Source organism: Aotus nancymaae, unplaced genomic scaffold, assembly GCF_030222135.1.
Source record: "Aotus nancymaae isolate 86718 unplaced genomic scaffold, 86718_ANA_hifiasm-v0.15.2.pri h1tg000009l, whole genome shotgun sequence".
Taxonomy (NCBI): Eukaryota; Metazoa; Chordata; class Mammalia; order Primates; family Aotidae; genus Aotus; species Aotus nancymaae.
In genome coordinates this window covers 23,616,363-23,640,324 of record NW_026988420.1, presented here as the reverse complement: position 1 = coordinate 23,640,324, position 23,962 = coordinate 23,616,363, and the positions used below count along the sequence as shown (strand labels likewise).

Sequence of the window (23,962 nt, the reverse complement as noted above, 5' to 3'; positions counted from 1 at the left end):
TTAGATCAATAATCAACCCTTCCTTCACATTCTCTTCCTCAGTCAACTTCTTTCTCTTTCAAGAAAATTTTTAACTATCTTGTATTTATCAATGTCTGCAAATTCCTAAATTAAATATAATAGGCTTATAGCATGATAAAATATGTTCTCCCTCACTCCTCTCAATCTTCTCCCACTTCCCAGAGCAATCACTTTTAACTCTTAGTTATTTCTTCTGATATGTATGTGTTCCCTATTTATAGATAATAACATAGACTGTTATTTATCAATATTTTATTTGAGGCATTACTGAGTTCCTGATTTAGTTCCCTAATGCCCTGTCACTGCTAACTCTCACCTTGTGTACCCCTATTCCTTTACTCTATTGTCTTTCATTATAATTATATCACAGCTGATGGTCAACAGAATGGCCATGTTTATAATATTGGCACTATGTAAATATATCTCATTTTCTTTATTTTTCTTTTTTTTTTAATTTTAAGTTGTTTATTTCTTTACCTCAACTTTCAATATTCCTTACTTTCTGTCTTAGTTTGTTCCTGCTGCTATAATGAAAACACCTTAGACTGGGTAATTTATAAACAACAGAAATTTATTTCTTGCCATTCTGAAGGCTGGAAAGTACGAGATCATGATGCCAGCAAATGTTATGCCTAGTGATAGCTCACTCTCTGCTTGATAGATGGTGTCTTGCTGCTGTGTCCTCACATGGTGGAAGGGACTAAGATTCCTCCAGCCTCTTTTATGAGGCCACTGATCCCATTCATGAGATTTCTGCCTTCATGACCTAATCACCTTATCAAGATCCTACCTTTTAATACCATTACATTGGAGGTCAAGTCTAACATATTCAGACTACAGGATTTCCTATTGGACAATCTTGTTGTTTCTAGATTAATACAGACTTTTCAAAAAGTTTGTTTAGTATTTGTGCATACATACCTGATACTGTATTATCCAAACTTTTTAATAGATCTGGGGAATAATCAGCAATCATTTTGCGAATGGTCCAATGCAATACATTTGCTATCGGTTCTATGGCCACTACTTTGTCCCACAGCCCGGTTTTCTCCCATGTGATCAGTGTGATCTGAACTGGCTGCTCTGAGACTGGGACATCGTGGGAATTCATTTTGCCACTTTGCTCTCTTGATTCCTTCTCCTTTTCTGGATTCCGTGTTTTCCTACTATTCTACCCCTCTTTTTTTGGTTTTGCAAAAGTACATCTTCCAGTCTCTTTCTAAGAAGGCATGTATAGACACTTCGATGTTTGAAAAATGTCCATTTTCTATCCATGATTAATTAGCAATATAATCATTTCTTCACTGGAAAAAATTTCACTTCAGAATTTGGAAGCCATTTCTTGCCTATCTTTTGGAATTCAGTGTTGCCATTAAGAAAACCAGTCCTAGTCTTATTTCCTTCCTACGTATTTGACCTGTTTTCATTTGTTTACTTACTTTCAGCATTCTAGAACCTTTGAGGATCTTCTTTGTATCCTTAGTTATCTAAAATTTCAGTACTGTACCTTGGCTGAAAAAAATGGAGTAAGGAAAGAGAGTTCCTACTGGATCACAGACTTACCTTTTTACTCTTGTCCTTTAAATTTAGGTGGTTTCCAAGATACCACCTCTCCTAATTCAGGCATATACTTTTCCAGAGTGCTGAATGAGTATTTTTTACAATATGGAAATGACTTCCAAAAATATTACCCATGTTTTTGTCTGAGTTTGAGGCCAGAATTTCCAGCTGTCTTCCAGAAGTTATCTGGAGGTCCCTGCTAGCACCTTCCATTAACAGGTCCAAAAGGAAACCCATTATGTTTTCCAATCGTTGTTCCCCATCAAAATCAATGATATTTAAATTTCATTGTTTGTTTTCCTCCAGCCATGGGCCTCAGAGATCTCAGACATGTCCTTAGCAGCTCGGCCCTCTTTCGGTTCCTAAGACCTATTAATTCCACTTTAGAAATGTCCTTAACTCTGCCTTCTCCATTTCCTTTGACACAGTGCAGTTTCTTAAAATACTATTTACAAATTAAGGTAATATGTTATTTAGATATAGAAAAGCTTTGCCATTTGCAGTTAGTCTATTAAGAGTTTTCACAGCAGAGGAGAAACTATAAATATTTTTAATATAAATTACTGCTGGAGAAATTGAATTCTGTTCTACAAGAAAAAATGACTAATTTTAACTTCTCTGGCCTGTGTTAGACTATTGTAAATATAAATCATTTAAACACCTTATTACGCCTCATTTTTTGCTTTTATTCCAACTTTTTGCCTTTGTACCTGTTATTCCTTTTGCCAAGAATGCTATTCCCTCTCCAGTCCCTGCCATGAGTAACTCCTACTTATTCTTCAAGTCATCATTTACTAGGAAGCTGTACTTCTCCAGTAACTCATATATACACTTTTCTGCTTCTGAGAACAGAAATGCTTTCGTGTTAACCCTTGCAGCCTAGAGATCTTAGTGCCTAGTAACATCCTGGCACACAGTACCATATGCATGAGTCTTGGGTATCTTTAGTGCCTAGTAACATCCTGGCACATAGTACCATATGCCAGGTGAACATGTGTTGGTTGAATGTTCTAAATGCATTTTTAACATTTGGAAGAACATCTTTATATGTCCCCATCTTACACTTTGGTTTATTTCAAGAGCGTATTTGTACTTCAAGTCAGAGTTTTTCTTAAAAATGATGTTATACCTAATAAAGAACATAATAGAATACACTATAAAAGACTTCCTTCGGCCATGCACAGTGGCCCATGCCTGTAATCCCAGCACTTTCGGAAGCCTAGGTGGGTGGATCACCTGAGATCAGGAGTTCGAGACCAGCCTGGCCAACATGATGAAACCCTGTCTCTAGTAAAAATACAAAAATTAACTGGGTGTGGTGGTGCACACCTGTAATCCCAGCTAATTGGGAGGCTGAGGCAGGATAATTGCTTGAACCCAAGAGGCAGATGTTGCAGTAAGCCTAGGCACTGCACTCCAGTCTGGGTGACAGGGCGAGACTCGATCTCAAACAAACAAACATGCACATAAACACACACAAATAAGCTTCCTTCATTTGTACTATTTCTAAAACAGTGCTTGAAACATTCAATAATAAGCAGGTATTTCATACACATCCTATAATTTACTATGAATTTTATCTGTGAATTTGTTTCCCTATACTTTTATATCACTTAGCAATTTACCAAGGGCTTTCATTTGTGTTATCTCATTTGATTCCCTCATTAACCCTAGACAGGTATTGTCTGTATTGCATATGTCAGGAATGATTATGTAAATAATAGTCCAGTGTCACACAGGTAGTTAGTTGAAAGCTCAGACTAGAATGCAGGTTGTTTTACTTCAGTATTGTTTTCTTCCCATTATGCATGTGAGAGTGAAGGCCAAAAATAGCCATCTGCTTTGGGCGATGAGAGCAGGGGTAGAGGTTCCAGGTGGACAGTGATGGACAAGAGAAAGAATGCTTGTAGAGAATCACAGGCAGTTGCCTTTAGCTAAAGAATAGGTTGCAATGCTTGGAAGTAAGAGGTAAGATTGGAAACACAATTGAAATCATTGTTGGGGGAAGAATAAGAGTTAGGACTTTATCTGTCAGAATCCATTTGAGAGGAAAAAAAGAACATTAAAAATAAAAATGAAAAAATATTGGGACTTTATATTGTAAGAACTGAGATATATTGAAACTTTGTAATGGGGAACTGCAGATCATTTCTTCTGTAGGGCTTACTTATTGGTAATACATGGGCAGAATTAGGGAGAAACTGGAAGTAATGTGACTAGGCAACTCATGCAGTATTCCAGTAAAAAATAATTCAGTTCTGTACTACCAACATAAAGTCTAGTTAGAAAAGGAGCAGCAGATTAGTTCAGGAGATAATGGGGAGTTTCAGTCTATAATATTTGACAACTAAATAGATGTATGAGACAAGGGAGAAGGAATAAAGCTGTGTTGTTTCAAATGATGATGGGAACATACTCCCATCTCTTCCCTGGTCCCCTGTCCATCTATGACCTTTATTCTCCTGCATAATCAACCCTTCCAGCTGACCATCTTAGTTAATTTAGTCAACATATATTTAGCTAATTTAGTCAACATATGTCTGTCAAACACTGTATATACTAGTTGCATTTTGCCAGGTGATAAATGAAATCTATAATCACTGCCCTCAGTGAGCTCATAGTTTAGTGGTAGAAACAGTCACATAAACAATATAACATTGTAAATAATTTATTGTTATATGTATTACAGACCACTGGGACACAGAGGGGCACCCAGTTTAGGCCACATGGGTCAGGGAAGGATTCTTAGTTCTCTGTTTTGAAGGAGGGGTAAGAGCTAACTTGGTGAGGAAAATGAGACAGATGCTCTGTGTGGAGATAACAGCATGTTCAAAGGCATGAAGCAATAAACATGAAACTGTGTAAGTTGTTTTGTGAGCCTAAAACTGTCAGCATCTAATGCCTAAGAACAATTAGATTATTCTAATGAACCATAGTACAGTTATCACACTCTGATAACTTAACATTGGTACAATATAACTATTTGATATCCAGTCTATATTCAGATTTCTCCAATTATCTCAATAATGTCATATATAACTCCTTCCAATTCAGGAGCTAATCAGGGACTGCTCTGTACTTAGTTGTCATGTCTCTTTGGTGTCCTTTAAATTAGAACAGTTCTCTAGGCTTTTCTTCTCTCTCTCTATTTCTTCCTTTCTTTGTCTTTGATGATATTGATACATTCTTAGATCCTAGGCCAGTTGTGTCACAGAATGTCCCTCACTTTGGATTTGTATGATTGTTGCCTTGCATTCAGATTCAAGTTAAATATTTTTGTGCAAAGCAGTACACAGGTTAAGTTGTGCATCACTTCAGGAGGCAATTGATATCAGCGCATTCCATATTATTGGTAATGTCAAATTCGATTATTTGGGTAAAGTGGAATCTACCAGATTTCTCCATATCCTGTTCCTCCACATCCTTACACACAATGGTTTTTGCAACCACTAAAGACTCCTGCCTGAATCATTTCTTGCAATGTGAACTGTAATGTGAATTTTCTATTTCCCTCATATCTTTGACATTTATTAGTTGATATTCTTCTGTAGAAAGGAACTCTCTTTCCTGCATTTTGATTACTATATATTTTTTTAGTATCAGTATGGATGTATGAATCTTTTTTCCCCCAGTGTGCAATAATCCCATTCCCATCATTATTTATTTGATATTCAGTTGTCCTAAATTTGGCCAAGGCAACATTTCAATCTGGCTCTTCTGTCTTTTCAGCATATCACTATCTATTTTTGAGCACTTTCTGATTTTCTGGCACAACGATATGTTTCTGACTCATTTCACACTTTCTTGGCCTCAGTTCTAGAATCAGCCATTTCTGTAAGCATTCTTATTTCTTTTAGGGAGTAATGGTGTGTAGAAACCAAGATCGGAGGACGAGAGAGGTAATTAGCAACCAAGATTTGAGGGCTAGTAATGGTATCTAGAAACCAAGATCCAAAGGCTCATTGCTATTATTTTAGTGTTATAGGAAAAGGGTTTTTTTTTATTGTTTTTTAGTTTTGAGCTTACATTAATACCTGTAAATCCAATCCAACCCTTCATTGTTCTTTTTCTTTTTCTCCAATTCCATATTTCCATTTCCTTCAGATAGTGACCACAACATCAGCACATTTACGCATCTGCTCTGTCTTTTATACACACACAGTAGTCTCGGAATCACTACATCAATACCACTACCAACAACAAATTTACTAAGAAGAAAGTTCACATTTTATTTATGGGTTTTTTCCCTTAAACTTTATGCCATTAAAGTACTCAAAAGTTACTTGGATTTATTCTTTTTTCTCCTCCTTTATAATTAATGCTATCAATATGAAAACATGTTCATTTGTTTCTATTTGTTTTCAATACTAGGATTTTTTTTTCAAACTCTTGATTGCTTGAAAAAGATTTAAAATTTTAATTTTAGATTTTGAAATGTTTTCTTTTTATTTTACTACCTTAAATATTTGAAATTGCCTGAAGTTTTAGAAGGAAAAATATCTTTGAATTTGAATGTAAATTTTCAAATAGCTACTTATTTAGCTGTCTGAAATATTTCATGTATTTTAATTAAAATAGCCATCATATCGTAATTACGTTTACAGTAAATTAACAACTTCCCAATATTCTATTTATCACCCACCTTTTTTGATAATACCTACAAGGTTTAGTACTCTTCTAAAAATGTGAAATAGAAGCAGATGGAAAAAGGGCTGATACATGTTTATATTTGTGTATCTGTTTATAAACTGTAAATGAGTATGTTATTTGTATTCTACTGCATTTTCTTTTCATCTTTTCTCTGTAAAGGGATTGCATATCAAAAGGAAAAAAAAATAAAAAAGTTCCAAGGAAAGTAGCTTTCCATTATTTTAAATGTAGCAGCATACCAGCCATACAGTTTCATAAAGAATGCCTGCAAGTTACCTTTTCTGGACAGTTAAAAAGTCCTTAGGGTTTCCTTGAATTTGGTTTGGGCCAATAGTTCCTTTGAAGCTTTTTCTCCTACTTTCTTTAAATAATATTTAACGTTGATAACTATAAAGACTTACAAATATTAGTCATAATCTGTTCTTTGTAGAGAGAATTGGCTCTATAGCCACATCTTTCGTTAATTATATACAGGATATCAAGTTAAAATAATCTTAATGGAATGGAGTCCTTTTGATTTTAGAGAACCTCTTTTGGTTTATTTTTTATTATAGAAGGTAAACTTATACATTCTGTAAAATTTTGAAGTGATCAGTGTCACCTCAAGTCAGGGGATTATTATCTTCTGATATGAAAAATCAGTTATTGGAAGCATGTTCACAAAAGTTAGCATGGAAATATAATTTTGTCTGATAAGTTTAGACAGCAGAATCTCAGTAGGAACAAAAACACTCTCCCATACCTGGTTGATTTTAGAATAGAGGCTGATGTCTGGAAAATAGCTCATTTCTACAAAAGAAATGTGATTTATGATAACCCAAGACTTAGACATGACTAGAACCACATTCCATTTAAAGTAATTATGCCATTGGACTATAAAAGCAGTGCTCTGAAGTGAATCAATGGAACTCAGGCCTCTTTAGTGGACAGTAACATAGGCACTAATGAGACAGATTTCATTAAAAGATTTGATTTATGAGAGAGTTAAAGTCTTGTCTTATTTTGAAATTGCTGGTTTCGTCCCGGCATCTGATCTTTTTTTTTCCCTACCATCACCATCACCAGTTTCTGTGTATGCTTTGACATTGCTATGGTAACCCTAAGGGCTGATGGAATTCCCTGCATCTCTTTTCACAGAGGGTGATGAGACAGGAGTGATGGATAATCTGCTGGAGGCCTTGCAGTCTGGGGCTGCCTTCCGCGACAGAAGAAAAAGGACACCGAAGCCGAAAGGTGAACCCTATTCTTGTTGCATGTTACTTTCTAGGGAGCTATCACAAAGAAGAACCCTTTTTTTCCTCATTCTTTTAAAGTCATGTGTCAAGAATGCAGTGCCGTGGGCAACAACTGTTCGGAAGTTTCATAAGTTTGCTTAATCCCTTGTACAGACAAATGTCAGGGAGATATGCATTCCAGTTGGCCGATGTCAGTAGCACATTAACAAATCAATGCACTGAACCTAGAAAATGCTGATTAATGTGACAAGTCTCATCTAAAGAACCATATGTACCTTATCCCAGTGGAGTTTACAGTAGCATAATTAAATGGGAAATAAAAGTCATAACATTACTGCTTCAAGTATTTCAGGGTATTGAAGCATTACTTTGCTGCCAGAAATACTTAACCTTGGAAAAAAGTATGTCTACTACTGTTTTCCTTCTTGAGATGCACAGACCTCTATATTAAGTTTCTTTTATATATTTTTTAACAGATGTTCGGCAGAGTCTCAGTCCAATGTCTCAGAGGCCTGTTCTGAAAGTTTGTAACCATGGTAATAAACCGTATTCATAAATTGCACATTTTTCTTATCTACTTTTATCTTATTGATCTGTGATTTTAGTAGGCTGCTTTGAAAATTTCAAATTTCAATATAACTAAAATAGTAAAAATGTATGCATGTACATATTGGCTATGGGATTGTGTACTTGTATTTTTCATCCCTATTACCTTGAGGTTGTGTTTTAGCTGCTTCTATTGGGTCTCTAGCGAATTTTTTATTATTATAATTAGCTGAAGTTAACGTTCAATCATTGCTGATTAGTGTTATCCAGGGCACTCTTTTTCATAACACTTTTTTAAGTGTTGGACTTACTATATGTCAAGATACAATTTGAAGTATTAAATCTGTCACCTGTTTTACTCTCCCACATTTGCCTCTCTGTCCTACTTTCTTTAAATAATATTTAACATTGATAACTATAAAGACTTGCAAATATTAGTCATAATCTGTTCTTTGTAGAGAGAATTGGCTCTATAGCCACATCTTTCGTTAATTATATACAGGATATCAAGAAATACCTTGACTGGTATTTTGGGAAAATAATACATGTAGATGAGCTTCATGTGGTATTATTGTGGAAGGATGTGCTAAAATCACTAAAAAGGTGAATTAACTTTAGTCTCTGATATTTATCTGAGATGGACTCCTCTCAGAAATCTCTAAGCATTCCTCATGCCCAACCGTATGTAACTCTTTGCTCTGTTCATGGTACCATTTCATGCTGATTGGCTTTTATTTGCTTTGGTTCTTTTCCCTCTGTGTTATGTACTTGGGTTCTACCTATCTTCCATGGTCAAAACACATTCATTGATTGTGGGTGCTGATTTTCCAAGTGAGATTGTCACTAATGTTTGCTAGATTTATAAGTGTAAAAAAACTTGACAGATTTTATTCAAGAGTTTTTTGGGTGCAGATTAATTAAGTTCTAGAATTATTAACATGTGACTGAGAGAGAAACCTGTGCCAATTTCTAGGAAAGCCTAAAATAATTATGAGGTAAATAAGAAAAAGACATGGATGTAATTATCTTTTAATAGGTGTGTGGATCCTTACTGCCCAAGGTAAAGAACATATAGTAGGTGCTTAACAAATGACTGTAAAAGTAAAAATATGCTGCAATCTCTTAAGTAGGTCTTTTCTGTTGTTTTGTCTTGCCTTTCTCTTTTATAACAATACAAAAAAAGAGTTGGAATAAGTCAGAGAAGTTCATTATGACTAATTAAGTAATTCCTAAACGTAGGGTTATGATTTAGAGCCATTGTGACGTATTTCACAATGGCAAAACCTGTAGAAGGTAGGTCTATCCTGATCTTACAGATTGTTTTGTATTATCAGTGAATAAATGGAAACCCAGAGAGGCCGAAAATTTCCCGAGAGTACAGAGCTGGTTAATGACACAACTGTGACCAGAATACGGTTCTAATTCCTATTGTAATTCTTTTTTGATTTCATATATGACTTCAGTTATTTTTATTATTAATATTAAGATAAACAACTCAGCCCCCATTTTAAATCATTAAAAAAGAACTACAGCCAAACACAATATTGTGATATGATTAATGATGTGTATATACCATCCTACAGTTAATTTAAAATATATTTTTTAGATAATATGTGGGGGAAAATTAGTTCAGATAACTTTGTACACTGGGCTTGTGACTGTAATATTAGTAAAGTGTCTGGGATATAATGGCTCAGATACAATTATTTGTAAATTGTGATGTTTCTGTTTATTATATATAAAGCAGATGAGCATTGCACTTCTATAAAGTTAATGTGTGTACTGGCTTAAGTTCTAAGGCTGTTGTGATAATTAAGCTAGTAGATTATATAGCAAGCCAAACGAGATATATCACAGAGATCAAATTCTCTGTTCTAATATAAATGTGATGAATTCCTACATTTTTAGAAATTATTTTCTGTTCATATTTCTGTTGTGTTTTCCTTTCATATTTCTAACCAAGTAGAAAGAAATCCAAATGACCTAATCTATCTTAAGAATTATGTGTCTATAGATTTATTAGACTAGATATTGAAAAATGCAGGATTTGGTTAAGGAAAATGTCTTTATTGCAAAAAGGGTGCTGTTTATTTTTAGTATAACATTTTGGAGTTTATTGTGTAAACTTTCTGTTTCTAAAAAATTCTTTGTTTTCGTTGAAAATACTAAACCTGCAACTGAACCATATAATTGAAATGTAAAATTGAACTTATTTTTAATTTGCTTTTATATACTTAAAAGAAAATTGATGTCTAATATTTATATTTTCTACAAGTATATATTGTTGATATTGATCTCGTAACTTTTGAAGATTTAAAAGATTTTCTACAGCTATTTGAAATTCATTTATAACCTATGTAAAATAATAATAGTAATAGTAATGAGCTAATGTTTACTGAGATATTTGGCTTACTAAATGCTAAGCACTATGATGAATGTTTTATGCATATTACCCATTTAACCTCAAATAATTCTATCAGAGAGTCAATATTTTTGTCCCCTTTCGTAGTTGAAATTAGTCAAGTATTAAGCAGGTCTGATAACTTGTTTAAAGGGCATGTAGTCAAATTTTGAATGCATGCCTATCTGACTTCAGAGTCCAAGTTCTTAATTTCTTTGCCATGCCATACTTTTAACAAAGCTGCTTGAATCAGTATCTAATCCCCTTCCCATCCATGAGCTGATGACTCATGTGCATACATTTTTTTTGCTCGTAACATATAGTTGAACTATTGAGACAAAACCTCTCAGAGGTTCTTCAGCCTCTGGTGTGCCTCATCTTTTGTTCCCAAATTTAACCACTAGATAGCACTGTTTTCCTAGTCTGAGGTTTGGATTATGAGAATAATCTAGAATTAATTATGACCACTTTTTATTTCTTTTAATAAACTCAGTATTAAAACATTTATGTTAATTTTAATAAACCTATGCTCTGTTAGAAATATTATAGAAGACTTGGGTAAAAAATATATATCCACAGCCCAAATTTAAGTTTATTAGCTACAATTTTAATTTTTTATTGTCTGTATATCTTTTGCTGTCTGTGTGTTGCCTGTGCCTTCTTAAATCATAACTATAGTCTCAGACTTCTTAGGTTTCTTTTTATATACAGAGAAAGCATCTTTTCTTTCAGAATAAAAATAATTCTGCTAAAGTATCCTCCTGGATGTTGGGGCTAAAATGTCCCTATATGTATTTTAGCAAACTGACCTCAATCATTCTAACTCCAATGGGCTTTAGAAGCATAGACATCTCATGCTCTGAATTATCCAGCCCTGTGCTGTGCTCCAAACCTCTACCAAAAACACTCTGGTTACAAGTTTTACCTATTATCTTTTGCTTTGGCTATAAAGACACAGGCAGAAATTAAGTATGTGGTATACCTTTATTTATTCAGCAAAATGTACTAAGCTGTTGCTAGGCACTTAAGATCTATAGATACCCTCCAAGAATGCGCTATCTAGTTGAAAGACAGACTAGTAATAATTGCCCTACTTTTGGTAAATGCCAGGTTAGAAGTGACACAAAAAGTTTTGGCAAGACCAGGAAGTCAGAAAGACTGATCCAGGCTTTGTGAGGACAGTTTAGAGCTGGCTTCTAGAAGGACCTGAAATCCAAGCTGAGACTTGAAGGATGAGTAGAAACGAGGCCAAAACCCAAGGGCAGAGTGACCTAGCAGCAGCAGCAATAGCATGTATGTACTTTTTCAGGACGTCTTTTGAACCACAGTCTGAACCTTATAGAATTGTACACTGTAGTAACACCCTAGTCTTCCCATTTTGTAATACACATTGCCCTGAAGATGTTTTTATTTGATCTCTGTCACACTACTCATGAGTTTCATTACGGCGGAAACAAGGCATAAAGGAGTGTATCTGTCTTGTTGACTGCTGTAACCCCAATGCTTAGCTGGATTCGTATCAGGCACATAAGTGTTTATAAGAATGTATTGAATGAACAGACATGTTTATGTTTATACTTGAATGAAACTATTAATATATGTTAAGGAGAAAAATCAAATCTCTTGATGTCACCCAAATAAGTGGAATTTGATATGTCGGTTGCTAAAATTCCAGCTGCGAACACGGTTAACCACTTCCCATCTCCTCCCTTAAAGTTGTCTGTCATCAAAAGGAGATATTTGATTGTTTATTCTATGCATAGCTTCAAAGAGTTGTTGGATCAGATGTGAGGGAGGGGAGATTCGGTCTTGATTGGGTTACTCACTTCTTAGAAGTGGAGGACTACTTATTAAATATCTTTTCTTTAGTCAAGCAAAGTGTGGCAACATTAAAACAAAAGAACGTATTTGTTGATGAGTACAGGGCATTGTCTATTTTCTTTATTCAACACAGTCCAAACCTAAAGACTTTCTGTAGTCTCCAGAAAATAGTAAAATCTCCTCTTTTAAGTGAACATAATTAAAATATTTATTAATCTATTTTAATTAAGATCATACTGTGGTGTTTAAGTATTAATAAATCAGCTGGCCCAGTTGAAAATAAAGTACCAGATGGGGAAGAAGTATATTCCGAGTCTGACACAGGTCAAGAAATTTGGACTGTTGAGGTTTTTGAGCATGAAAATGACAGGTCCCCATAGTTTATATGGAACTAAAGCGTAAGTGGGAGGGAGGAATTGAAAGGACTTCATGGCAGCCTCTATGCCAGTATCAATCGGCTGCTAGGGATGGGGGGAAAAGTCAAAGAGGGGAAGAAAAAAAATCAGAAAGGAAAAAAGCCCAGCCTAGAGCTGTAGGTTAAGACACCCTCACAGAGAATTGCTAATACTTCATAAGCAAGTGAGTTATCTAAAGGAGAGTCTTTAAAACAAGAGAATAGCAAGATAAGGACTGGACTTTAGGAATGGACTCAGGTGAGTAATGAAGTGAAGGAGAAGCAGAAAAGAGATCAAGAAGTTGGGAGGAATTACACGGCAGTGGAGCCTATACAGTGAAGGTTGAAAGAAGACTTTGATTTTCTCATTTCTTTTTTTTTTCTTGATTGTTTTCTTTATAACCTCTGGTATACCACTGAGTGACTAGTGTTTTTCTTCTCTTCCTCTGTAAACTCTCTGTAAAACTTTTGTGACAAAGGTTCCACGTATGTGAACGTCAAGCCACACCTTATGCTGCATCTGCCTGCAGTTTGTTTATATCCTCATTAGCTGGTTCTCTTTTCATAAGTAGTACAGTGGGATTTTTTTTCCAGTTAAACGGATAGAGAGTAATCAGAAAGAATTCTATAAACTATATGCAATTAAAACCCCTAATGATAAAACTATTTAACTGTGACAAAATAAGATAAAACATAATCAAAATTTTAGGCAAACAAGTATTATGCATTTTTAGAGAGCATCCATAACCTAAACAAAATCTTGCTTTATTATCTTTACACTAAATCAATTCTTAATAGCCTTAATTTGGATTTGATTATCTATTTTTACTCTTCCACTTATATATGGCACTTTGAGAGATTTTTATAGAAATAAGATTGTATTGCCTCCAGGCACAGCTGCTCTGCCACTCTAAGATTTGAAGTCAGAGTTAAATGTGAAGCTGGTTAGATATCTTTGAATTAGCATATTTTTCTAAGGGAGGCACACAGACAGACTTTGTTGTTGATATATCAAAACTTCATATATAGCCACTCCTCCCCCATCCACAATCCACTCAGTCTTGGGTCACCTTGTTTCTTGATCTGCTGTTTCTCAAACAGCAAACGGACACAAGAACAGAAAGCCAAACACCACATGTTCTCACTCATAAGTGGGTGTCGAACAATGAGAACACATGGACACAGGGAGGGGAGCATCACACACCAGGGTCTGTTGTGGGGTGGGGGACTAGGGGAGCGATAGCAGGGGGTGGGGAGGTTGGGGAGGGATAACATTAGGAGAAATACCTAATGTAGGTGACATAGGGGGTTGAGGCAGCAAACCACCATGGCATGTGTATACCTATGTAACAATCCTGCAAGATCTGTACATGTACCCCAGAACTTATATTAAAAAAAAAAACAGCAAGAGTTTGTCTTGAGGGAGAATTAGGAGATTTCTAAGGTTTCCACTGGTGTCTACTGAGCACTAACTGCCTTAAGTCTTCTTTAGAAACAATGAGGACAACACTAATGCAGTCCTCCTCTAGAGAATGTTATCTATCCAAGTAGGAAATATTGACAACTCCCATTTTCATTTATTTTAACTGTATCTTATTTTAAAGTAGAAAGAGGATAAGGAACAATATAGTAAAATTACTTGATTTTCTAAATGTCATTGGCCTATTTTCTTGAGAGTATTTTTTGTTCTTTTTCTGATGAACTTGTGCCTGCCAAATAACCTAAGAAAGGCAGCAGCTATTAAAATACTAATTGTTTTTGACACCCTTACACTTGGGCTTTCAAGTAGAATCAAATACTACCTGTAGCTGTCAAGACTTAAATATTTTTTAAGGAGATTTTTCTAGGCCAGGAATGTAAAATAATTTGGATGATTTCACAATTTATTCAAACATCAGTCTCTTATATTTACTATGTAGTCAAGCAAAAGGCAGAACAGACTCAGCAGGGCTCCTGCCTAGGTAAGGATGCCCTGTGGGTAGACAGGAAAGGCTTTTCTTATCTAATTTATAGTCAGGGCAGGACAACCTTTTGGCATAGTCATTATCAAACAGACTCTTAAGCATGAACAGGCTAGAAAAGTCTCAAGAAGTGAAGACTTCAAGTTGTTTTAAAAGGACATTTATGCAAGAAACAGCAAATGTCTTTCATTTAATGAGCATTCACAAATGTATGCTGAAGGCTGGAATAAATTTAGTGGAAAGGAGATAAAGAACTGTATTGTATAAGGAAAGTAATGTCCTTGACTTCCCTGAAATGGTTGTTATGATTAATATGTCTCTTGTTCTGCTTGTGTTCCATAGTGGACTATAATTATTATGATCTTTTAAAATTGTTTGCCCATTCTGAATCTCTCCCTTTTCTTGTAGCAGAAGTTCAGAGTCTAAGTTTATAAGAAATCAATGGACAGACTTTAGACGCTCCTTGAACTCTGTACTTTTGTTTTCAATTTTGTGTTTGGACTTAAAAAAAAAAAAACAAACAAAAACTGGTGAAAGGATCAGTTGATTTCATCAAATTTCTCCCAAAATAGAAATCCCTTTTAAAAGAGCATTAGAGAATTACAGATTTTGTTGTTTGTTTCGTTACACATTGTCTATTTCTATGTGTTATGTAATTTTGCATTACTTAAAAGGCAAGCCATTTCTAGTATTTTAATAATTGTTTGCCATTTGAGAACTAAACTTTCATGTACATGTGAAATGGTTGGCAAATCTACAGTTTTAGAGACAAATAAATTGTGTAGCCTAAACAGTTACAATCCAATGAAGTGGTGGTGCTACTGTGGAGGTTCGCTGAGCATGCAGAGGAAATGACATCGTCTGTACCTGGGATAGTCTTTGGTCTTACTGGATCTCCCAGGCTAGAAGGCATGCAGGGCTGGGTTGTAAAACTTGGAAGGAGCAAGGAAGAGAAAGAGGAGCCAGAGGAGGAGCATTCTCCCCTCGGAGCCACCAGTGACACAGAGATGGGAAAGAATAGTCACCAAAGCCACATGTTCAGAAAGACCAGGTACAAAAAGGATGGATGAGCACCCAAGCACAGATGGGATTGAAGAGCTCAGGTATCACTGCTTACCTTGGGAAATGCAGTATTGGTAGAAACGGAAGCCAGGTAGCCTCGGTTGGAGGAGGAGTGGAACTTTTTTTGTTTTTGAAAGCCGAGATATGAAAAAAAAGAAAAAGTAGGGAAATAGCTGCACCAAATGGCTCATGATTTAATGAGCATATTATGTTTCTTTGCCATTCATATCGCAAAGGCTTTACTGTTTTTGTATTTTGAAAGGAAGGATTAATAGTTCTGGAGGGGCCAGGCGCAGTGGCTCACGCCTGTAATCCCAGCACTTTGGGAGGCTGTGGTGGTTGGATCACGAGGTCAAGAGATCGAGACCATCCTGGTTGACATGGTGAAACCCTGTCTCTACTAAAAATACAAAAATTAGCTGGGCATGGTGGTACGCGCCTGTAGTCCCAGCTACTCGGGAGGATGAGGCAGGAGAATTGCTTGATCCCAGGAGGCGGAGGTTGCGGTGAGCCGAGATTGCGCCATTGCACTCCAGCCTGGGTAACAAGAGTGAAACTCCGTCTCAAAAAACAAAAAAAAAATAGCTCTGGAGGTGTGGGGTTAAGACTTAGGGGAACAGTAACTTAGGTTAGGTTCCCAGGGAATGGGATGTGAGAGCATAGATGAAGAGCACCTGGACAGTTACAAAGGAAGGATGTTTGAATAGAAGTGGATGCAGACGGTAAGTAAGGGAGAATTCGGAACTCCCGCCTGATAACAACTGTTTTCTCTGATAATTAGGAGATCAGGTCTCTTCCTGAAAGTCATAGTCTCTGGCCAGGGGAAGGAGGCAAGGTCAGTGGATGATAACACATCTCCTCTAGGGAATGTCAGAGGAAAGTGATCAGGAAAAACACAAAGTGATTTTTACATTAATGGCCTAGTTGCAGAGGGAGATGATTACTTGTGTAGTGATAGTATAGTGTGTGAAGTCCCTGGGAAGAAAAGTGGCCAAAGTGCCTCCCAGGTCCTGTGAAAAAGGGCAGATGGTCCCCAGTAGCCTCAAGGTTCTAAAAAGTAATCTCCACGTGTGACCACAGTGCTCAGTTAGGCAGTAGGCAGACTGAGTGTGCTGTAGAGCACCAGCCAAGCAGAGTCATCAGATTTTCTGAAAGGATAAGATATTTTGTGTTTTAAAAAGTGTCGCAGTTACAGGAAAATAATGAAAACTCTTTTGGAACATAACAATGTGTGGTTTGTTTTTGCTGTTGTATTCCATCTGTAGAAGACACTATGGCAGGGATGGGGGACCCTACTGCAGCTGAGTATCTTCCAGGCATGTGCCAACTGCATTATGTGTTTGAAATCTTTTCTAAGAAAACAACACTTGATATGTATTTATAAGATACCATTGGATTTATGTTTTATTTTCCCTCCTTAAAGGTCAGTTCAAAGTAGCCACAGATATGGAAACCACCTTTTGAAATTGCTGTCAGTATTACAAATAAATAATTTACAAAATACCTGACACATAGTAGGTACTTAAAAAAAATAGCAGTAGTTGTTCCTATTCAGTGACTATTTGTGAAGTCATAAAACTAGCCAGATTTTCAAATACTGTTTCTACAAGTGAATGGTCTGGCAGAGCAGTTTGACCTTGAAAAACAGTTCAGAGTCAGGTTTTGGCTTTGGAGTCAAACAGGTCTTGGTTTAAATTCTTGACTTACTATCCGGGTGATCATGGAAGGTTATTTGTCTTTAAATTTTCTTTTCCTCAGCTATAAGCAGAGAAATTACACTATGTTTCATAGGCTGTTAGGAAGACTAAATGAAAGTGTGTGGAAGTGCCTAGATTTGTGATGTAGTGCCTAGAACTGAGTAGCTTCTCAGTAAACTCAAAATCTGCGGGCACCTTCTCATTCCTTCCCCTCTTCACTTTCCCTCCATGATACATTTGCCAATAGAAAGTTATTGCAAATCCTTCAATGAGAATGGTACATAGAATGGTTTTAGTAGTTAGAAACATGGAAATTAATTTTCTTACCATGAATATTTCTTGGACTATACTTAAAATACATGAAGTAATGTCAACTAGTTTAGCAGAAAAAAATGTTGAAAATTAAGACTATAGAGAATTTTGTTTTTAAAATAGAATAATAAAGATATTTTTACCTCCTTTTCTCCTTGAGAGTCACCACAAAGCCACCAAGAGAAAGAGTCACAAAAACAGTTTCCAGCTCCTGTGACATCAAGGTGCCTTTAATCTAAAACAACAATATATAGAGATGGGAAGGATGGAGAAGATGATGATGCGAGGAGAAAGCCGGAATCCAGATGTATTATTTTCCTAGGGCTACCATAGCAAATTATCACAAATTGGAAGGCTGAAAACAACAAATTTATTTTTCTCACAAGTCTGGAGGCTAGAAGTCTGAAATAAGATGTTGGCAAGGCTGGTTCCTTCTGGTGGTTCTGGGGGAGAATCTGTTTCATGCTTCTTTCCTCTGGGGCTGCCAGGGGTCCTTGGTGTTCCCTGGTTTGTAGCTGCATCACCCCAGTGTGTGTCTCCATCATCACATGGTGTTCTCCCCATGTGTCCTTTAACTTGTCACATGGCGGCCTTATAGGGACACCTGTCATTGGATTAGGACTCAACCTAATCTAGTATGACCCTGAGTTTACTTGATAACATCTGCAAAGGTCCTATTTCCAAATACAGTTGATATTCACAGGTACTAGGGGTTCGGACTTCAGCATATCTTTTTGAGGAGACACAGTTCAACCCATGACACCACAGGGCCCCAGTGAGAAATGGACTGATCCATCCTTCCCAAGCCTCTGAGGAGGGCTCAGGAATTCTGGTGCCAGGAACCACTGACAGAACAAGTGAGCCATAGAGCTGAAAATAGGACTGGAAAGGGGGCAGTTTAGCACCATCTAGACAGTCTGACTCCGAAGTCCAGAATTTTGACAATTTTGCTGTACTGCCTCAACTCACTTCCCTTTCCCCCATCCTTCCAGGAGATCAGAGATTTATTGTTTGGAAAAATTGCGCTCAAGAATCTAGAATGGGAATATGAAGCAGGAGCGAGGTGTTCCACTGCAATCAGGGATTATATAAACACAGGAGAAAAAAGTGGAAATGAACGGAAAAAGCCTCTTCTGATTCCCTTCTGCCACTTCATTCTTAGCATACAGAAGCCAAGCTTATGCTCCAAGCAGATGACAGAATATATATCTGGAGATGATGAACAGTCTAGAGAATAGGCTTTCTGATTCTGGTCTGCTTCTCCCCATAGTACTAGCTCAGAGCAAGAAAATTACACAGAGAAACCCATTAGTTGACCAACCTACTTATTCACACAAAATGTTTACTCTTAAATATTAATTTGGGCCAGGAATTCATTAGCTAACATTTGAGGAAAACATTTAACATGGAGAAAAAAGGAAAAACAAAGGAGCTCTTAATAAAAAGAGAAAATATGAAAAATGAAAAATTTAAAGCAAAACACCATAATTATAATTTCAGAGATATCAAATACAATTTGTGAGTGTATGTGTGTGGCGGGGAGGGGAGGGGGTTTCTCTCTGTTCTCTGTTGCCTAGGCTGAAGTGCAGAGGCATGATCATAACTCACTGCAGCCTTAATCTCCCAGACTCAAGCCATCCTTCCATGTCAGCCTCCTGAGTAGCTGGGACTACAGGCATATACCACCATGCCCAGCTTATTTTATTTTTTTTATTTTTGTGTGTGTGTGAAGATAGAGTCTCACTATGTTGCCCAGGATGGTCTTGAACTCCTGAATTCAAGCAATTCTCCTGCCTCAGCCTCCCAAAGTGCTGTGATTCGGGTATGAGCCACCATGCCCAGCATAAAAGACTATTTCAATGATGAAAAGAATAGGATGCATACATACACATATGTGTGTGGGTGCACATATATGTATATACATATGTACACACATATATACGTATGTGTACCTATGCATATGTGCATACATTTATATGTATATTTATACACATATATAAAGATGTATGTATGAAGAAGAATTAGGAAACAAGGATCTCTTGGATATGGAAAATAAGGTAGCAGAAAAAAGTTAGTACAATATTGACAAAGCATAAAGATAGAGGGTTCTAGGAGAATTTTGTCTATTTTGTGCTGTTTTAACAGATTATACAGACTGGGTAACTTATGAACAGAAGTTTATTGGCTGCTAGGAAGTTCAAGATTGAGGGTCTGGTATCTGGTGAGGGCCTTCTTACTGCATCTTCCCATGGTGGATGGGCTAAGGGAGACAGAACAGGGCTGGACTCATCATCCTTTGTAAGGAAACTATTCCTACAATAATGGCATCAATCCATAATTAAGGCAGACCTCTCTTGGCCTAATTCTCTTTTAAAGTTCTCACGTCATAATACTATTGCAATGGCAATTAAATTTCAACATGAGTTTGGGAGGGGACAGCCATTCAAACCATAGCAGGGAAGATCAGGGGAAAATGTAAAACTTACAGATAATCTGAATGACTATGTGCACAATCATGTTAAAAAGCTTTGTGGACAATTTTGGAAAGCTTTAATGATAGACACTTAAAAAAAAGAGGCAATTATTAATTTTGGAAAAAAAAGAAAAGTGACATATGATTATAGTACACTACTTGACATAGTCCTAGATACTATTTTACTTAGCCAAAGTAACAGAAACACTGTAACCAGCCTTCAAAATAGTGCCCAATGATCTCTGCCTCCTTGTTTTCACACCTTTATATAATCCACTCCTCCCCAAACATTGTTCCAATTAAGCATGGCAGAAATGATATTATCTCACTAACAAGCTTAGATTATAAAATATGCCAAAGCTTTCATCTTGGGTGTTCTGTTCTCTCCCCGTCTCCTTTGACTATGGGGGACACCATGTTGTGAGCAGCCCTTTGGAGAGACTCAAGTTGTGGGGAACTGGAGCTTCCATCTAGCAGCTGTGTGAGCTTCTAAGTTTATCTCTATTAAGATATAACCAGAGCTGAAATCTCTTTTTTCATTTGTTATCTATCTACTTTTCTCCTAAAATTTACTGGTTGTACTTTAATTTTTCATTATTCCTCTTCTCTTTCTCTCTTCCAATATTGTATATGAACCTAAAGGGGAATTTTCTCTGTTCTAACTCTCAGCTTATCATTTTTTATGTGATCCAGAAACTAAAGTGCTCTTCAATGTGCATTCCTAAGGAGTGATAAGGATGATAGGAGTCAATAATGGTAGTGCCGCTAGCTCAGGATAATAAATGTGCTTTTGCATATAAAATGAACACCCTTCCAGCCTTTTCTTTTGTGTTCTATAGATAACATTAGCCAGTGATTTTGCAGCACATTTCTGGATTATTTTCTTCCCTCATCATTCTTAATGTGTAAAAAAAAAATGATAGAAATGAGCAATAGAGAAAAATCAAGTACCATTCTACTTTTTTTTTTTGCTTTTTAGAGCAAAGGTACCTTTATGGTAGTGTATAAAAACTTGGTAGATAATCTGTATCCACTGACTCCTTTGTAAGCAAGAGGGTGGGATGAAATTAGCATTTTGAAACACTGATGTTAGTTATAATCATTGGCTTTTTTGTAAAGAAGTGGCTTTTCATATATTGCACTGATCTCATGAAAGCCAGGAATGTAGGTAGCATAGCTGGAACTGTTTGTGGTTTGGGGGAGGAATGGTGGTATGACGGCTTGTTATTTAGTCTAGGTAAAGAGATAAATACTAAATAGTTCTTGCTTTAAAAGGGTCTGTAAATTTTTTGAAGCAAGCATTGATATGCATTAAGAATCCTATAATGTCTAATTTATTCCCAAGTAAAAGAAATTATTAGCGTTAGCCATGATGTACATTATTGTGATGTGACAGCATTTGGCTTAAACAATTTTACCATTTATTAGCACTAATATTAGAATAAATGATAATGATCATTAAGTGCTATGTACATGATCATTTAAGTAATCATGCTTGCAATCTCCTACTATTAGTCAAACCTCTTTGGGTTAATTAGTCAGAGGAGCTGTCTTACTCCAATTTCTAGAAGAATAATGAAACAAAGGAATACAGAAATATAACAAAAAAAAAACAAGAAAGTGTAAGGTCTGTTTTCACCGAAGACGAAAACGGAGAAACTGAGGCCAGCACGAAAATCATCCAATGCAAGGGAATTTATTCAGGCTCCCGGACGAGGTTCTGCGGTCCGGACAGGAAGGGCCGGAGAAGTCGCGCTGACTCCTCTCAGGCACGGGGTTTTATAGGGAGTGGAGGCATCCGACTGGCTGTGGCCAAGGTGGGTGGGACAAAATGGAGGGGAGTGGGACCCGGATGGAAGGGAGTGGGGCCTGGATGGTATCAGGTAAGTCCTGATGGGGCTTTTTTCCCCGGGCTCCCGGCGGGGGGAGGAGGCGTGTCTGAGCTCCCGGCAAGGGAAGGAGACGTGTCCGAGCTCCCGGCGAGGGGAGGAGGCGTGTCCGAACTCTCCACGACGCAGCCAACCTTACAGAAAGCATCACTCATTTACCTCATATTTTGACTTTATTTACCCTCACCTAGTTCATATTGCAACCTTAAGGTTAAAAAAAAAATCTGACAACATTTTTTATTTTGAGATATAATTAGGCCTATAAAATTGTATTTGCATATTTTTCCATTAAAGAATGTATGCAGCAGAACAATGCTAATATGATAAGCAAATAGCAACAAAGTCCACATTTACCAACATATTCACGCTGAAAGATGAACCAGTAAACACTGTTGGATTTAGCATTTAAAAATGTTAAAACATCTTGTTGTATTTTAGCTGTGACAAGCCAGTAACTCAAAATCTGTATATATAACTTCAAGGCTACAAATATAAGAGACAACTAAGAAACTTTTGTTATCAGTTCTTTTATTACTCATATCTTTGTTAATATAGTTACTCTGAGGAGTTTTTAAGTTGATATTTGATAAACCATGAACAGAGTTTTATTAAATCCAAAGTGCTATTTTATCATTGGATGGAAAGTGTGTTTCATAACTTTTTCTTAGTCTTTCCCATGTACTAAAGGAGGAGAAAATATAAAGAAAAAGATCATTTAAAATTCTTTGTGATCTGTTATTAGGCAGCTTCTCAAATGAGAGTGATGATGGTATACTCCATTTTTTAATATGCCAGAAGAAATAAGTGAAAGGCATAGTGCATTAAGGCAAATCTCTCACACTCTTATAGGGCAGAGAAGAGTCCTGCCTAAGACAGCTCCCAGGACCTGTTTCTACACTCGCAGCCTTTGACAGTAGCATCCTCTCTAATAAATCTCAAGACTTTCATCACTTTTTGTTTTTTTGCTTTTTGAGATGGAGACTCGCACTGTTGCCTGGGCTGGAATGCAGTGGCGCGATCTCAGCTCACTGCAACTCTGCCTCCCAGGTTCAAGCAATTCTCCTTGCCTCAGCCTCCCAAGTAGCTGGGATTACAGGTATGCACCACCACAACCAGCTAATACTATGTTGTCCAGGCTGGTCTTGAACTCCTGACCTTGTGATCCTCCAGCCTCGGCCTCCCAAAGTGCTGCAATTACAGGCATGAGCCACCATGCCAGGCCACTTTCATCACTTTTTATTTTTATTTATTTATTTGAGACAGAGTTTTGCTCTTGTTGCCACAGCTGGAGTGCAATGGCACGATCTCAGCTCACTGCAACCTTTGCTTCTTGAGTTCAAGTGATTCTCCTGTCTCAGCCTCCAGAGTAGCTGGGATTAGAGGCATGAACCACCACAGCCGGCTAATTTTGTATTTTTAGTAGAGATGGGGTTTTTCCATGTTGATCAGGCTGGTCTCTAACTCCCGATTTCAGGTGATCCACCTGCCTTGGCATCCCAAAGTGCTGGGATTACAGGCGTGAGCCACCGCACTGGCCTCATCATTTTTTAAACACTGGTCTCTCTCTGCTACTCACTTACTGGAAGCTGAATACCACCTATTACTCTTCATTCTGTTAACCAACTTTCTCTTCATTTACTGATCCCTGTTCCCTTCCCTGGCTTAAATATAAGAAGTCTTGATCTGCTCAGGGTAAGAATGAAATGTAGTGATGAGATGAAGTAATAAAAGTCAGTAACTCTTGTTGTAGAAATGCGATATTTCCTAGAAATTAACTCTGTGTCTTCTACATATTGTTTTAATAACCAGAAAAGGGGTTTTGAGAATAATTTTTAAAATTACTTTGTGATTAGTTTTCATATCCTGCTGCGACCACTCTCCTTGTGGTAGTTTCTGTGCCCCTGGGCCCACCCTTATGTGTTTTTCAAAGTTTGCTTTTT

General features: G+C 36.8%; 1 protein-coding gene across 1 annotated transcript in view; it reads left to right on the top strand.

Moving 5' to 3' along the window:
• The window catches only part of LOC105727117 (protein diaphanous homolog 3), a 345,513-nt gene that overhangs the window by 223,496 nt on the left and 98,055 nt on the right, over positions 1 to 23,962 (top strand). Inside the window, exons 21-22 of the mRNA XM_064373482.1 lie at positions 7,369 to 7,464; positions 7,943 to 8,002. Coding sequence (XP_064229552.1) covers positions 7,369 to 7,464; positions 7,943 to 8,002 — 156 coding nt within the window. The remainder of the gene's footprint in view (positions 1 to 7,368; positions 7,465 to 7,942; positions 8,003 to 23,962) is intronic.